General features: G+C 31.7%; 1 protein-coding gene across 1 annotated transcript; it reads left to right on the top strand.

Moving 5' to 3' along the window:
* The first annotated feature begins 11,022 nt into the window (after positions 1 to 11,022).
* LOC113722926 (RNA-binding protein Y14-like) lies at positions 11,023 to 15,670 on the top strand. The gene is made up of 4 exons (XM_027246195.2): positions 11,023 to 11,393; positions 13,777 to 13,913; positions 14,426 to 14,571; positions 15,259 to 15,670. The coding sequence occupies exons 1-4, from the start codon at positions 11,126 to 11,128 to the stop codon at positions 15,302 to 15,304; spliced, it is 597 nt and encodes a 198-aa protein (XP_027101996.1). The 5' UTR covers positions 11,023 to 11,125; the 3' UTR covers positions 15,305 to 15,670.
* The last annotated feature ends 1,674 nt before the right edge of the window (positions 15,671 to 17,344 follow it).

Genomic DNA, 17,344 nt, shown 5'->3' with positions numbered 1-17,344 from the left:
AGAACAGCAAATGATCTAGCCCAAAAATCACGAAGCTGGTTGCTCATTTTGTAAACGAGGATTCCCTGAGCATAGGGCAATAGGGCTTCACCATTCTCTTTTTTTTTTCTGGTAAACCCATATCACCTACTGCAAGTGTATGACAGTATGAGGAGATACAAGAAGGAAGAGGTAAGACGATGCAGGACAATTGGTGGGATGGCTTGCAACACCTTTATGATTTAGAGTAAGTTTTTATCCATAGATCTAAAGCTTTGAATGATAAAGCTTTGAAAAGAGGGAGCTGCCGAGCTGGGGAAGAAAGAAAACGGAAAAGGAAAAGAAAGAGAAGTTGAGTACTTACCTGCAAAAGTTGGGTTTTGACTGTTGGAACTTGGGTGAAATGAAGTCGGGCCAATGACTCAGGCTTCTCAAGCTCCCTCAACTGAGGCTTAGGAGCAGTCAAGTGTCGGCAGTGGACTGATCTGAGGATGTTGGATACGGCAGGGAGTGGTGGAGGTGACCTCAGTGGTTTTGACCCATGTAGCTTCAGCTGGTGGAAATTCAGGAGGTTGCGGAAGTGGAGCTGGCAGAAGTAGTGGAGGTGGAGCTGGCGGAAGTGGGAATTTGGAGTTTGGGAGTTGGGAGTCGGCAGAGGAAATGAGGATTTAGGAATTAGGTAAAGTGATAGAGAAAGTGAGAACTAGTCAAACAGAAGACGTTGTAAATTTTAATTGATATAAGGGTATTTTTGTAATTTCACATTTACTCGAGTTTATCGAACGGCTCGTCGAGCGGCTTGAGCTCCGTCAACACGAGCTCGAGCCGAGCTTTGACCCGCTTACGAGCAGCTCGGGTCGTCAGCAGGCCTACCTCGTACAATAGTTTCTGATAGGGATATTAAGTTTTTTAGCTATTTTTGGAAAATCTTGTGGTGTAAACTAGGTACTAAATTGTTATTTTCTATTTCTAGTCACCCACAAACTGATAGTTAAATTAAGGTAGTTAATAGAACTCTATCTACTTTGTTGCGTGCAATCATCAAAAAGAACATTAAAACATGGGAAGATTGCTCATCACATGTTGAATTTGCTTTTAATCGCACTGTACACAGTGTTACACAATATTCTCCTTTTGAAATTGTTTATGATTTTAACTCTCTCACACCATTAGATTTATCTCCTTTACTTGTTCATGAAAGAGTTAATTTAGATGGTAAAAAGAAGGCAAAATTTGTGCATGATTAGCATGCAAAGGTTCCTGCTAACATTGAGAAAAGAACTCTTCAATATGTTCAAAGTGTGAATAAAGGTAGGCACCAAGTGATCTTCGAATCAAGAGATTGGGTTTGGATCCATATGAGGAAGAAATGTTTTCCAATTCAAAGATGCAATAAACTTCTTCCAAGAAGCGATGGACCATTCCAGGTTGTGGAGCACATTTACAAAAATGACTACAAACTTGATCTTCCAGGTGAGTATGGTGTTCATGCTACCTTTAATGTTGCTGACTAGAGCCCTCTTTATGCAGAGGATGAGTTTGATTTGGGGACAAATTGCCTTCAAGAGGAGGGGAGTGATGAAAGTTTCAAAGGGTTCAAGGCTGATCGTGTTTCAAGTGAGCAAGTTGTTCAAATTTCAAGTGGTCCGGTCACGAGGTCTCGTGCAAGAAAACTTAGAGAGTCATTACATGCACTTGTTTGTACTATTCAAGATTGCATTGGTGAAGATATGCGGACCATTGAAGGCTTTCAATTTGAAGAGTTTCCATGTGTTACTTTGCTCCAACTTGTTGTCTCAAATAAAAAGCAATTTTGTTAGTAATTTTCTTAACTATTGAAGTCGATTGTTTAGGGTTGTTAAGCAAGGATTTATTTGTCATTTACCTTGCTATTTTAGTCATTAATTTTCAGCTTAATAATTTGGCTAGCATTGTCCTTGTTTTAACCGAATTCTAGTCATTAGTTTTAGGTAAAATAAGTGAGTTCAAATCGTGTTAGGTTTTTACTTAGGTAAGGCTATAAATAGTCTATCTCTCTAACGTTTAATGCTAATCAGAATTTTTCCAGAAATTAACATGAGTTATCACTTTGCTCTTGTCCAAGAGAGTCTTTTCTTGAATATTTGAGAGTTCTTTGAGAGTATTCAATTCGAACTTATCAATTAAGTAATCACCCTTGGTTGTGGCATTTTTCTACCAACAACTTTGATTCGCTAAGTTATTAAGTTGTGGGTTAAAAATTTTTTTAGTTCATAGCTTCGTGGCTTAGAAAGGTCAAGAGTTTCTGCAATCCAACTTGATTCTTCGTCTAGGTCCATATTTTGGTGGGATACGACTTCAAACCTTCTAGGTAGGTTCGTGTCACTAATCAATAGTAATATCAACAACACCACAGTTGCCACCACCAACTTTTGTTCCCTTGCTCTTAGTCTTTCAATCATCATATCCTTATTGTTCATGCTTCTTAGCAGACCAGGGATTAGTGCGGTAGATCTTTGGCACATGATTGGGTCATGCCATTCAAAGTAATTGCAACCATTGCAATCTCTGCTACCCTTTCAATCCACGAAACAAAGAAAAAAAAGTAAAATAGGGAGAATTTCATTCATAACCAGTAAAATAGATAAAATCCCATACCTTCCTAATGCTGCAAGAGTAGTACCTTCTCCCAGTGTGGTTGTCTGTCCAAGAGGTAAATATCTTTGCTGGCTCACCACACTTGCAAAATTTTTCTTGTGCCATCACTAATTACAAAGAGACTCGATGAAGAAGGTTTAAGGTTTTTGCCCTAATTGAGAAACATACAAATCTCTTTGCAAACCTAAATAAGGAACCGGATCTTCTTTTGGATTTTCTCCATGAATCAATTATATCTCTATTTCATGGCTTGTGAGCTTTATTCTGAGATACAGTAGAAAGCTAGGTTGAGTCATGAAGAGTTTGGCTACAATGTAGTTTCATTCTCTTTCCTTGGCTTTATGAACCAATCTTAACTCCAAAATCACTCTTATTTTGTTTATTACCAGTGTTAATCTATGTTTTCCTTTTTAACTAACGAATAGAGAAACAAAAATAACGATAGTTGACCTTTTTTTACCCTTTTCTGAGTTTAAAAAAGGATAAAAGGCTTTTATACGGAGGCACGTGACTGCACGCATCGTTATTCCCTGAATAATTGGATGAAATCTGTCAATTGCTCACTTTCGCGCAAAATTGAATAGATTGGAGACCGTATTTGCTTTGACAAATAGATTGGGGACTAGATTCGCGCATGGGTTATAGATTGGGACCAAAACTACAATTTTTCCTTATGGACAAATCTTGAAAGGGTAACAAAGTAAAACAACATAGTAATCATGGATTTGAAACCACCGTCCTAATCTACAATTCACTCTTCAAAAAAATTCGGCAAAACTTTGGGCCTGTTTGGCACCCTAGTTTTTTACCAAGTTTTTTACCTACTAGTTTTTTAACAACTTTTGCTACAGGAACCCCAAAAAACTTTTCAAAGTTTTTTACCTACACACTTCAAAAATCTATACACAAAAAATTTCTCAAAAACTTTTCTTCCTCCCTCACCCCACCCACCACACCAGACACCGCCTCCACCACCTATCTCGGCGCCGCCGGTAATCTCAAAAAATTTTTTTGAATTTTTGAGTCCCTCACCCTCAAAAATTTATTATATATATTATATATTTATATATTTATTTAAACATACTATAAATATTTTATTTTATTTAAAATATATTTTTATATATTTATATAAATAATATATACCATATAAATTAATATTAATATTAATATGTAATTATACATTTATATAAATATTATATATTTAATATATATAAGACATATTATATATATTACACATTTATGCATATATATTTATGTATATTTATATACAATTATACATAATATTAACACACAATATTAATTATACATTTATACATAATACTAATACATTTATATTAATTATATTAATACATTTATACATAATATTATATATTTATATATTTATAATATATTAATTTATATATTTATATAATATTCATTTATAATAATATACAATTATTACATTTGTAAATATATTTATATTATGTATTATATATAATATAATACATTTATATATTTTTATATAACTATATAAATATATTTATTTATAAATGTATTATAAATGCATAAATATATATAAATATTTAAACAATAAAAATTATAAATTATAAACAATATTAATTATACATTTATACATAATATTAATACATTTATACATTTAGATTAATTATATTAATACAGTTATACATAATCATCACATATATTTATAAATTATAATTTATACATTTATATAAGATTCATTTATAATATATACATTTATATTAATTATACATTTATACATTTATAAATATATGTATATTATGTATTATATATAATATAATACATTTATATATTTTTATATAAATATATAAATATATTTATTCATAAATGTATTATAAATGCATATAAATATTTGAACAATAAAAATTATAAATTATAAACAATATTAATTATACATTTATACATAATATTAATACATTTATACATTTATGTTAATACATTTATACATAATCACCATATAAATTTATAAATTATAATTTATACATTTATATAATATTCATTTATAATTTATACATTTATATTAATTATATATTTATACATTTATAAATATATGTATATTACGTATTATATATAATATATTACATTTATATATTTTTATATAAATATATAAATATATTTATTTCTAAATATTTATAAATGTATTATAAATGCATAAATGTTTAAAAATGTAAAAATATAAAAATTATAAATTATAAAATACTCAAAATAAAATATAAAAATCATTTATATTACAGGCATATCATGGCATGATTCTTACTAGAACAGGATTAACATTCCTTAGAGAACATTTTTTACCATATAATACTTTTTTAACAAGCAATAAATCTAAAATAAATAAAGATAATAAATTTACAAGACTCTTAGGACTAGAAGAAAAAGATAATTGTAAATGTGATATAAAAGGTAGCTGTAAGAATGATTCAACCCAGGAATATAGGGGGAAGAATCAGAAAGCTAATTCTTTTGACAATATGGAGATGACTGGAGAAAGGCCTTTATATTCGTCACAAAAAATTCAAAACTGTTCAGAAGACAAAGAATTTGAAGAATATTTAGAGATAGAAAATTATGATATAATAGAAACTATTTTAAATAATGAAAAATTATATGATCTGCTAGAAACAGGACATAGAGATATAGACCAACTAATAAGTGAATTAGAAAAATTAGAAATCTTTGGAGAAAATCCAACTATTCATTGGGATAAGGACAAAACAGAATGTAAGTTAGATATTTTAAATCCAAATTTAAAAATTAGCACAGCAAAAATAGAAGCTAGTAATGATGATATAAAAGAATTCGAAATGCATATAGCTGATCTATATAAGTTAAAAATAATTAGAAGAAGTACTAGTCCACACAGAAGTGCAGCATTCATAGTTAAAAAACATAGTGAAATGGTTAGAGGAAAAAGCAGAATGGTAATAAATTATAAAAGATTAAATGACAATACTAAAGAAGATAGCTATGATATACCAGATAAAAATGAGTTAATAAATAGAATTCAATATAGGTATATTTTTAGTAAATTTGATTGTAAGTCAGGATTTTGGCAGGTAAAAATGCATGAAGAAAGTACAGAATGGACAGCTTTTACATGTCCTTTAGGACACTATGAGTGGTTAGTAATGCCTTTTGGGTTAAAAAATGCACCAGCCATATTTTAAAGAAAAATGGATAATATTTTTAATAAATATAAAGATTTTGTCATAGTATATATAGATGATATATTAGTATTTTCGAAAACCAAAGAAGAACATGTAAGCCATCTAAAATTAGTTTTCTCAGAATTTATTAAACACGGAATAATCATCAGTAATAAAAAAGCACAATTTTTTAGAAAAAATATAGAATTTTTAGGAACAGAAATAGGACAAGGAAAAATAAGATTACAACCACATATTTGTAAAAAGGTTTTAGAATTTCCAGATAAGATAGAAGAAACAAAGAAACTTCAACAATTCTTAGGATTATTAAATTATGCAAGACCTTTTATTAAAAATCTAAATAACCTAGTAGCACCATTGTATAATAAAACTTCTTTAAAAGGACAAAAATTCTTTAATAGAGAAGACGTCAAACTAATACAAGAAATTAAACAAACAATAGGCAATTTACATGATCTAAAATTACCATTAGACACAGATTACTTGATAATAGAATGTGATGGCAGCAGTACCGGATGGGGAGCAGTTCTTTTTGCAAAACCAAATAAATATAGTGATAAAAATAATGAAAAAATCTGTAGATATGCTAGTGGTAAATATAAGGAAAAAGGCAATAGAAGTAGTATAGATAATGAATTATTAGCAGTAAAATATAGTTTGGATAATTTTAGACTTTTTATAATAAACAAATCTGAAATAACTATTAGAACAGACTGTGAAGCAATAAAAAAGTTTTTTGATAAACATAATGAAAAAAGAAGTTCTACTAGAAGGTGGTTAAATTTTGTAGATAGTATTATTGGTAATGGATATAAAGTAGTTTTCGAACACATTAAAGGTAAAGATAATAATTTAGCAGATTTTTTATCACGACTTTTTAACAATTCTTCTGATCTCTTAGCAAATGGCATATAACTTCCAGAAAGTCAAAATTGGCCAGTGGGAACTTACAAAGTACCCTAAAGGTACAAGTCTACATTTCCATAGCCAAGAGGAAGGTAATTTAGAAGACATCCAGCAGGATATCTTAAATAACCTCTGGAATAGCAGAAATAGCGCTGATAAAGTTAGAAATCTTAATATCTTAGCATTTTATTTTAGTAATCTTCCAAAACAAAGTTTTTCATATTACGTAGTAATTAAAGGAAAAACACCTGGAATTTATTCCAAATGGATTTCCGTTATAGAACAAATAAATCATTTTCATAATCCTTTATGGAAAGCATTTCATAGCATACATGAAGCATTAGAATTTGCTAGGCAAAATATAGGAACAACATTTTATGTAGATCCTAAAGCTAGCATGGATAGCATGAGGGTGCCAGTATATCAACATACAGATGCCCCTAGTAGCAGTAGAAATTACCAATATGCATTAGAAAAAGATAACACAAACAGAATAGAATTTTGTAGACATTGCAAAAGTATGGAACAAGCTATTAGAAGTTTAAATTTAAAGTGTAGAAATTTTGAAGAAGAGGATTTTTCCCAAAAAGAAAAAATAAAGTCTTTAACTGAACAACTCAAAGAAATGTATAAGATTTCAGGCTCACAAGGAGATACTATTCTCTCACAAATTTCTGAGATTGGGGAGCTTAAAGGAAGGCTGTCTCATACAGCATCTCAAATGGCCAGTTCTTCATCCGGCCCAATAAAACAGCCAATTTTTATACAAGAAAAGCCCATTTCAGAAAGACCATTTGAATTTCTTAAACCCAGAATATCCTTTAAACCATATCACCTACTTGGTTTCCTCCCTTTACATATCCAAGAAATTATTAGCCAAAAAGCCCAAGCCCAATATTATTCAAAATTAATGGCAGTCCAACAATATTTTTATGAAATAGCAAAAGACCCAATTAGAAATACAGCAGCCATTAGACTACATCCATCTTTCTTCATCGACCCAGAAAAACATTGCCCAAACAATCCAGAAGCCTGTGACCACCAGAAAATAAATAGCCATTGTATACATACACTCAGCAATTTTTTCCTCAGAGCAACTATTATCTTATCAAAATATTCATCCCCAAAGATACTAAGAGTAAATGGGGAAAGAGTTATTTTAACACCACAATTTCTCATGGATACCGGATTTCTAGAAAAAATCATTGTTACAAATCCAGAGGATACTCATTGTCTTGGAACTCATCTTGGATATTTCATCAGAAAAATGTTAGACTATGGACAGTGGGCAACTGTACATATCAAAACAGCACCAGCAGAATGGACAGGACTTTTTGACATAGAACCAGCAATACATAGAATGATGATTACAGTCAGCAATATACCACCAGCAAGGAGAACGACAGAAGAATTAGAGAAAATCAGCAGCAGTCTTGTGGAATGTCCATTAGCATTAAAAGAACAATTGATAAATGCTAAAATGATCCAATTAGCCTACAGACATTTCATAGATCAATGGGAAAATGGAATTAGGTTAGTATATGAAAATAAAATACAAAAGATATATGTCCCATACAGGTTTAAATTAGAAAAAGATTTCACTATAAGTACCAATTATCCAGAAGTCTTTGAAAAATATTTGGAAGGATATTATATGAGCACAGGAGCAAGGCATTTGGATATCGAAGTAGATGAAGAATACAATGATGATCATTATTGGGAAACAATGGGACCAGAAGAAATAAGCAACATCGAAAATATGATGGAAGGATAATTCTTCGGCCATCTTGTCTAAAGCTAAAATGTATAGGTTGGTCATAAAGCTTTTATTAGTTACCAGGCCACATTGTATAGTTTGGCCAAATTTATTTAGAATCTATGTATAGGCCGGTCATAAAGTTTTCATTAGTTGTCAGCTACATTGTATAGTTAGGCATTATTGATTTGATGTTTTTACGGATTTCAGTAGGTTTTAAGTCCGTAAAGTTAGCATGTCATATCCACGGACTTCGAGTCAAAAATTTTTAAGTCCGCACAGTTTATACAAGAAGTCTATAAAGGCATACGTCCCAAACCAATGTTGGGTACGATGCACTTACATCCTGTAAATTAAAGCATCCAATAAAAACTCCAATTTCATACGCTCCTTAGCAGTTCTTAGCTCTCTCATATTGCTAGCATAAGACGAAAGAGAAATAAGAAAGTAGAGATTTAGGCAGCCAACCCTAGATTAGATCCAAACAACCGGAAACTTTGAAAAAGATACCTTGTTTTTAGGATTCTAAAAGACCAAAAGACGGTGTAGTACCCATCAAAGCCTTTCAGTTACAAAACAGGCGCCAGGGGAAGATCCGGTGAGGCAAAACTCCTAATCACAAGATTCCCATTTTCATAGCATCAGAAGGAAAATTTGGATTTAAAGCAAGGAAGGTAAAATCTCAATTATCTTTCTTAAAGTATCTAGTAGTCATTTATTTCTTAAATTCCAGTTAATCATCCTGATATTTTATATGAATTTTGAACCGCCTTTTCAGTTTACATCCTCTCCAGAAAACGCATACAGATTAGCATTACAAACTCTCAGACAACCAGATACTTATTATTATTTTGACAAAATTTTAGAAGAAATTGAAACAACAGACCAGTGTTTGGCACATATACAAATAGAAAAAGCTAGATTATCTAAAGTAGCACACCACCACCCCGCATCATTTCTAAAAAATTTAAGACAAGCAAAAGTAGATTTACTTTGGCATAAATACTCTGAATTAAAATTAATAGAAAGACAAAAATTAGAAGAACAAGAAAATTACAAAAATAAAAAGATTTTCTGTAACAAGATCTGTGGTATATCGGACTAAGCAAGATTGAGAGGAAGAAGCTCTGCTTCACTGCACACTCTCTCCTCTGCTCCAAGTACCAAAGGTCCGCACTTAGGGATCCGTTCCTGTAACAAAGCTCTGCTTTACTATAAATATTTTATTTTATTTAAAATATATTTTTATATATTTATATAAATAATATATACCATATAAATTAATATTAATATTAATATGTAATTATACATTTATATAAATATTATATATTTAATATATATAAGACATATTATATATATTACACATTTATGCATATATATTTATGTATATTTATATACAATTATACATAATATTAACACACAATATTAATTATACATTTATACATAATACTAATACATTTATACATTTATATTAATTATATTAATACATTTATACATAATATTATATATTTATATATTTATAATATATTAATTTATATATTTATATAATATTCATTTATAATAATATACAATTATTACATTTGTAAATATATTTATATTATGTATTATATATAATATAATACATTTATATATTTTTATATAACTATATAAATATATTTATTTATAAATGTATTATAAATGCATAAATATATATAAATATTTAAACAATAAAAATTATAAATTATAAACAATATTAATTATACATTTATACATAATATTAATGCATTTATACATTTATATTAATTATATTAATACAGTTATACATAATCATCACATATATTTATAAATTATAATTTATACATTTATATAAGATTCATTTATAATATATACATTTATATTAATTATACATTTATACATTTATAAATATATGTATATTATGTATTATATATAATATAATACATTTATATATTTTTATATAAATATATAAATATATTTATTCATAAATGTATTATAAATGCATATAAATATTTGAACAATAAAAATTATAAATTATAAACAATATTAATTATACATTTATACATAATATTAATACATTTATACATTTATATTAATACATTTATACATAATCACCATATAAATTTATAAATTATAATTTATACATTTATATAATATTCATTTATAATTTATACATTTATATTAATTATATATTTATACATTTATAAATATATGTATATTACGTATTATATATAATATATTACATTTATATATTTTTATATAAATATATAAATATATTTATTTCTAAATATTTATAAATGTATTATAAATGCATAAATGTTTAAAAATGTAAAAATATAAAAATTATAAATTATAAAATACTCAAAAATATGTTTTAAAAATACCTCTAAAAATAATCCAAAAAACGTCTACAGTAACATTTCAAAAACTTCTACAAAAAAGTTTTTCACCTTACAAAAACTTCTACAAAATTTTTTCAAAAACTTCTTCAGTGCATTACAGTAAAGTTTTAGACAAACTCCCAAAAAACTCAGGTTCCAAAAAGGCCCTTTAATCAATTAGAAGTTTTTCGCCCCTATTTTCTTCTTTAAAATCCCCAAAATAAAATCTTGCCCTAAAGAAGTCTCCTTCTCGAGAGAGTGATACTACTATTTCGTGACCAGCTTTAATGGCTAATCCGGAGGTGGAAGCTGTGGATTTCGAGCCGGAGGATGACGATTTGATGGACGAGGACGTCGACGGGGCGGCTTCGCCTCGGGCACCAATTCCTAAGCTCAAGTCCGCCATCACCGGCGGCTCCTCTTCCTCCTTCTCCGCCGCTAAGAAGACTAAAGGCCGCGGCTTCCGTGAGGAGGCCACCACCGCTGACCGAAATGCTCGCATGTCTGCTCCTTTTGACTCGCTGGACTCCGAAGGCGGCCCTGGTCCTGAACGATGTTAGTTCAATTTTCGGCGTTCTTTACATTTTTTCCAGTAGTGGCGCATTTTTGGGGGGGGGGGGGGGGGGTTTGCTGTTTTGGGAATTGTTTTGGCTTTTTTTTGTCCTGCTGTGTCGCTAGGTTTTATGACTTTTTTTGTGGGGAGGAGAAAGGTGTTGTATTTCTGAATTTTTACTTGTTATTTTTTTTTTGTTCGCCTCCGTTTTTTCTTTCCATTATCAATTGGTGCTAAGAATTGGTTTTTTTTGGTTACTTGAAAGTTGTGAAAAACGTAGTACTTTGTGAGAATAGAAGAAACGAATTTGGAGAATTAAGTCTTAATCCGGCTTTCTTGGTGGTTTTGGTGCAAAAGTACCATATATACACCTCTCTTCATATAGGCAAAAATACAAGCGTAATACGTGTACATGTGCTATGATGTGTGAGCGGGTAATATTTGGGATCATAATTTTATTTATAATGATCTGTTTTGAGCAGCACATGGAAGTATGAAGACAGAAAGGATCTGGGAGTAGTATTCTTCTGGGGTTTTGAGTGATCGTGATGCTATGAGAAAGTCTTTCTGGGAGTTGTGGGAGGACATTATGGACGTTTGTCTCTTACTGGTTTTACACAGTAACATCTTCTTTTTGGCTGTTAGTTGTTAGTTCGGCCTTTTGTTTTGACAAGCTTTTAGTAAATACTTCTTGTTCAACATTGGTGACTGGTTTTCTGTACTATGGGTAATGTGTTCGTAGCAATTAATATGTCCTGATTGGGCATCATTGTTATCCATGTATGAAGGCAATGGGACCAATGGGGAAAATGCACAGGTTCATATATATTTCAAGGTTTTTGGTTGAATCTTTTGGAAGCCGTATGTTGGCGTTGTTTGTAGGATTGAGATAAAAAAGAACCGGAAAGTCCAGTTATAAGTAGCGTTATGTGATGGTGTTGCTTCATTTACTTTATGTTCAGCCACAGTTTTAATCAATGAAGAGGTCTAGGCTTTGGCAGGGGAAGCTTAGGATTTGTCTTCTCATCATAACCCAGTTTGAGCAGTAAGCTGTGTCATTAGTTTCTCTAGCTTCAATCTGGTACAATAAGTTTTGAACAGAGTATGTACTGTGTTAGTGTGGTCCCATTATGGACATTTATACTTTAGTAGGTGTACATATCTACAGAAACCTGTTAGAACAGAAACGCTAGAAAAAACACCCCAAAATACCCAATGACACGCACCCCTTTCCCTCTTCTACCACCACCCTCCCCCAACATTCCCACATCATGCAGACTAACATCAATATATTCCTAAGACGGCTATAGTGAGCTACAGTAAAATTTCAGGCAAACATCCATAGAATACACCATCCAAGAGGACCCTTTAATGTGGTGATATGTTTGATCAAGTCCTATAATGAGCAAAAGCCCTGTTTTTTCTTACTGAGGCATTTGCTTAAGGGGAATGTGTTGCAACCAGTGTGAGCAGATACTAAGGAATCTTCCTTTCCCTTTGAGTGATGAAATATTTTGGACCAGTACATTTCAATGGTCTTGACAACATGCAGCTGGCCTGCAAAATCTAACTACTCCTATTGCCTATTCTGCTCTAGAATCACATTCAGGATCGCAACCAGTGTGAGCAGATACTAAGGAATCTTCCTTTCCCTTTGAGTGATGAAATGTTTTGGACCAGTACATTTCAATGGTCTTGACAACATGCAGCCAGCCTGCAAAATCTAACTACTCCTGTTGCCTATTCTGCTTTAGAATCACATTCAGGATTTTAATCATAAGGCTGTTTATACTTGTCAAGGAAATTACAAAATTTATGATTTGGGTTTCAATTTTCTGAAGGTTAAAAAAGCTGCTGCTATCCTATTCTTTGACAAAGGAAAACTGAAAATGGTTTTTGCTCATAGTGTAGCCCTTCCTTCCGTTGAGACTGCCTTTTTAAAGCCCTTTTATTCTCATGTGCATTGAATGGCCTCAAATGTATTGAGTTTTTTTATGAAATAATGAACTTATATGTGCATCAGTCAAATTAGCTGCCCAGGTTAATTGGTCACTAAGTTGGGCAATAAATGGAGAAAGGATGAAATATGAAACATATGTTGTGGGAAATTGAATTATTTATATAAAGTTTGTTAATTTACAATAATTATGCATGACTTTCCTAGAAGGTGAAAACTGTAATACATACTTGGCCTATTAATGCATTTACTTATATTGTATTGCAAAAAGAAATAAAAAAAAAAAGATGGAATGACCACATTATCAAACTCTTGGAGGCTTTTGCTTTATTACGTAGTGGCCTTTACGTTTGATGCTCTGGATTTAGGGTTATTCTTTGAGAAATTTAAAATGCTAATAAAAATTTTGTTGGTAATGATTTATGCAGCAATCGAAGGATGGATTATATTGGTTACTGGAGTTCATGAAGAGTTACAAGAAGATGAGCTGTTGAATGCATTTCGTGAGTTTGGAGAGATTAAAAACTTGCATTTGAATCTTGATCGCAGGACTGGATTTGTCAAGGTAAGCAAAAATTTGTAAGGTGTAGAATATTTTTCTAGTCTAGCTTCTCTTCTAAAATAGAATTGAATTTCCTGTCAATCATGAACTTCAGGACCCCCTACAAACTCCCAGAAGAGTAAAATAGCTAGCTGAGGAAAAGATAATGAATTATACAGTCTTGTTCTTTGCAGCTAAAAGCCTGGGAGTTTGCTCATAGATCGCACTATATATGCCCTAACATGTACCACATAATTGGAACACGCTTTTCTGTCGTGCATCTCTGAATCTTTTGCCTTGCTACTAAATATATAAGTTGTTTTTACTTGAAATTATATTTTGTTCACTAAGGGCTCATGTGTTTGTGTAATGAACTCTATCTTCACTTACAAAGATATATTTTCTTCTGCTTCTCATTTTTGTGCTGGCGGTTTCCTTGAGTCTTTTACGTGACCTTGTTTGCTGTTCCTTGGACTTTTTTTTTTTTTTTTTTTTTTGGGGTGGCAAAAGAATTGAGATTGAATTGGTTTGTGCAGGGTTATGCACTTATTGAGTACGAGGACCGCGAAGAAGCAGAGAAAGCCATACACGAAATGGATGGAACTGAATTCTACACCCACACTATACATGTTGATTGGGCATTCAGCAAAGGTCCATTTAAAAGGAAGAATATGAGGAGGAGGTATGTTTGCAGAACATCTAATTTGATTTATTAATTTATGCCATAAACGTTGCAGGTCAATAAGGCTTTGTTAGTGTGTAATTCTGCATATGTTAGATGACATTAAAATGAACAAATATAGCAGTATGTATGTGTATTTCCTGTCACATGAATACTTGAAAATCATGATGACTGTAGAATTATGTGGTCTTTGGGTGTTTCTATTATTGTCAAAAGTGCTGTTTCTTTTCTCTTTCATTCAACTGGTATTTTTTGCAAAGCCAGTTTATGGTACCCTTTTTTTTTTTTTGGGAAACTAGGTTTGAGAATCAGTTTTCTAGGATTTTTTCTTTTGCCTGACATTGTTTGCATCTTTTCCCACTTAGAAGTACAAATCACAATTTCGTTTTCAAGTTAGCAATTTTCCAGGCTGGATGATCTTTGGGGGGAATTAGCATCTTTTCCTGCTATGGTGGATATTCTCGTCTCCCATTTGTTCTGACCTTGGATGTGTGAAGTCATAATTTTTTAGTTTCTTCAACAAATGAGTTATGAGGTGGATGTTTTGCACTTTGGATGACAAGCGATATTGGGATGTGATTAATGCTTTCGGTCTTGAACATGTGTATGTCATATTAGTGTAGGATACTAAGAGTTGAGCATTGGAATTACTTGTAAGATTTAACTTTTTGGGTCTAAATTTTGCAGATCTCCACGTGGTCATCGCTCTAGAAGCCCAAGGAGAAGATTTTAATCACTTCCATTTGATGTTTGAGGTTCCGATATGGGTTAAGAGAAAGAAGCCCTTATGTATGCTGGTTAACTAATTTTGTATGATCACAGCTGGAGGATACTGTTAATTTCCTTTCTGCTCTTTGTTTATTGCTGCAGTGGAGGCCTCTGAGATTCTCTTGATTGTGCTGCAATTTTATTTGGCCACCCATTTTAGGATGGCATAGGATTGATTTTATTCAGGAGTCTATGTGAACAAATGAGTGATTTCTGTCGCTTTTGCTGATGCTGTCAGATTAGATGGGGCTTGGTTGTTTACCTTGTCTGCTTTGCTTGTCTTGTTCTCATCTTCTCCTAGCTAGTAAAATGTTTTCATGCTTGCATCGGATGACTCTTCTCGTGTCTCGTATTTCCTTCCAAGTTGGAATTGCTGGGGAAATTTCCAGAAAAAACCAAGCTCTTATCTCATGGGAAGATTGGCGCTCATGTAAGGGAGATTTATGATTGTGCTTGGGTTGTTTCAAGTGAAAGGTGGTGCCACTCATGAATGATTTGAGGATCATAGGCTTTGGAGCCTGCTGATTTAATCGTGTGATGTTTTGCAGCTTAGTAGATATTTTGGCCTAGGGTTGTTTGCGTGAGTTGGTCTCTGTCTAGTTGACAAATTGCTCTCCCTATTTGTTCATTTCTGAAAAGAATTAACTATCAGTATGCGAAAAGAATGTTTAAGCGATAGGATGTATTGTTATTGTAGTCTGTTTAATTTGTCTTTGGCTTATAATTTGAGACTGTATCCTCAAATTTCTTTGTTGGTGGTAGCAACACTTTGACCCAAAAAAAAAAAAGAAAAAAAAAAGGGTTGCTTTTGGCTTGAGATGAAGTCTCTCTACAAAATTATGCAGACAAATGTTTAATTTCTAAGCAAACCCATTCTTGATCTTTTTGGCCAACAAACCGTATATCACCCTCATGTAACAGCAGTGAAATCGTCAAGAAATTACATATACAGTTCAAAACGTAAGTTGATAATTTTCCCATCGTATGGAAGTGGGCATGATCAGTCTATTTCGGGCAAACCAACGTCTTAACAAATGCCAATTAAACTTCAACTTAATGTCGTGGTTATTTTGGACACAATGATTTGGCATTTTCCAGGCAGAAGTGATGTACTGTATTGTAGGAAAAGGAGCCCATGTAGACGTCTTGTTAGTTTACCGTATTGTAGTAAAAAGAGCTCATGGAGACATCTTTGTTAGTCTCTGGTGAGATCCATTACGTCACTTACTATTGAATAAATAGTGTTAAAAGGGCATTTCCTTCTGGTCGCAAAAAATTTTAGGGCTCAAAACAGCTAATTGACAAAGTATGTATCATAGTGAAACAGTGTTAGGAAGGATTGGGGCAATTTGTGTGGTCATGGTGAAATGATGTTGCGAGATGTTTGGATAGGTAGGGTTGGATTTAGTGCAATTATAAACTATTGTAGTACTTCTTCAAAATTTGGTGTACGATTAATTAGTGAATTAAATTTATATATTAAGTTGGTGTGTATGAATAAAATTTATACATATAATACTGTTATATGATTGTATATCAAATTGTATAAGAAGTAACAAACTATACAACCACAAGAAAATACTAAATATTTAACATGCTATGAAGCCATCTCACTATAAAATATTCAATTGTTTTTGAAGATATTAGATGAAGTTATACCATCCAAACTCCTAACTCTGCTTGATCCAAAGACTTGACTTAATCTCCATTCACATGGCTTTCCTAGCAATAGAGAAATGTGAAACACTGCCACAATTTAGGCCGTGAGATGATGCACAATGTACTTAACCTTTGCTTCAAAACCGACTCAATGACTCCGGCAATTGAGAGGGTTCTGATAATGGAACAAAAAAATGTCCATAAAGAATTGTGAAGCCCTGAAGGGATACTTCTTGCTCTAAAACTGCAGCTTCGTATGAATTTTCTTATACTGTGGAAACACTTGAGGACACATACCTTGAGGAGGACATTGTCCTTGTAATGGTTCTTCATACTTGAATGTTTC

The sequence above is a fragment of the Coffea arabica genome, chromosome 1c (genome assembly GCF_036785885.1).
Source record: "Coffea arabica cultivar ET-39 chromosome 1c, Coffea Arabica ET-39 HiFi, whole genome shotgun sequence".
NCBI classification, from domain to species: Eukaryota; Viridiplantae; Streptophyta; class Magnoliopsida; order Gentianales; family Rubiaceae; genus Coffea; species Coffea arabica.
Note: the sequence above shows the minus strand (reverse complement) of the source record. Positions and strands in the feature narration are given on the sequence as shown.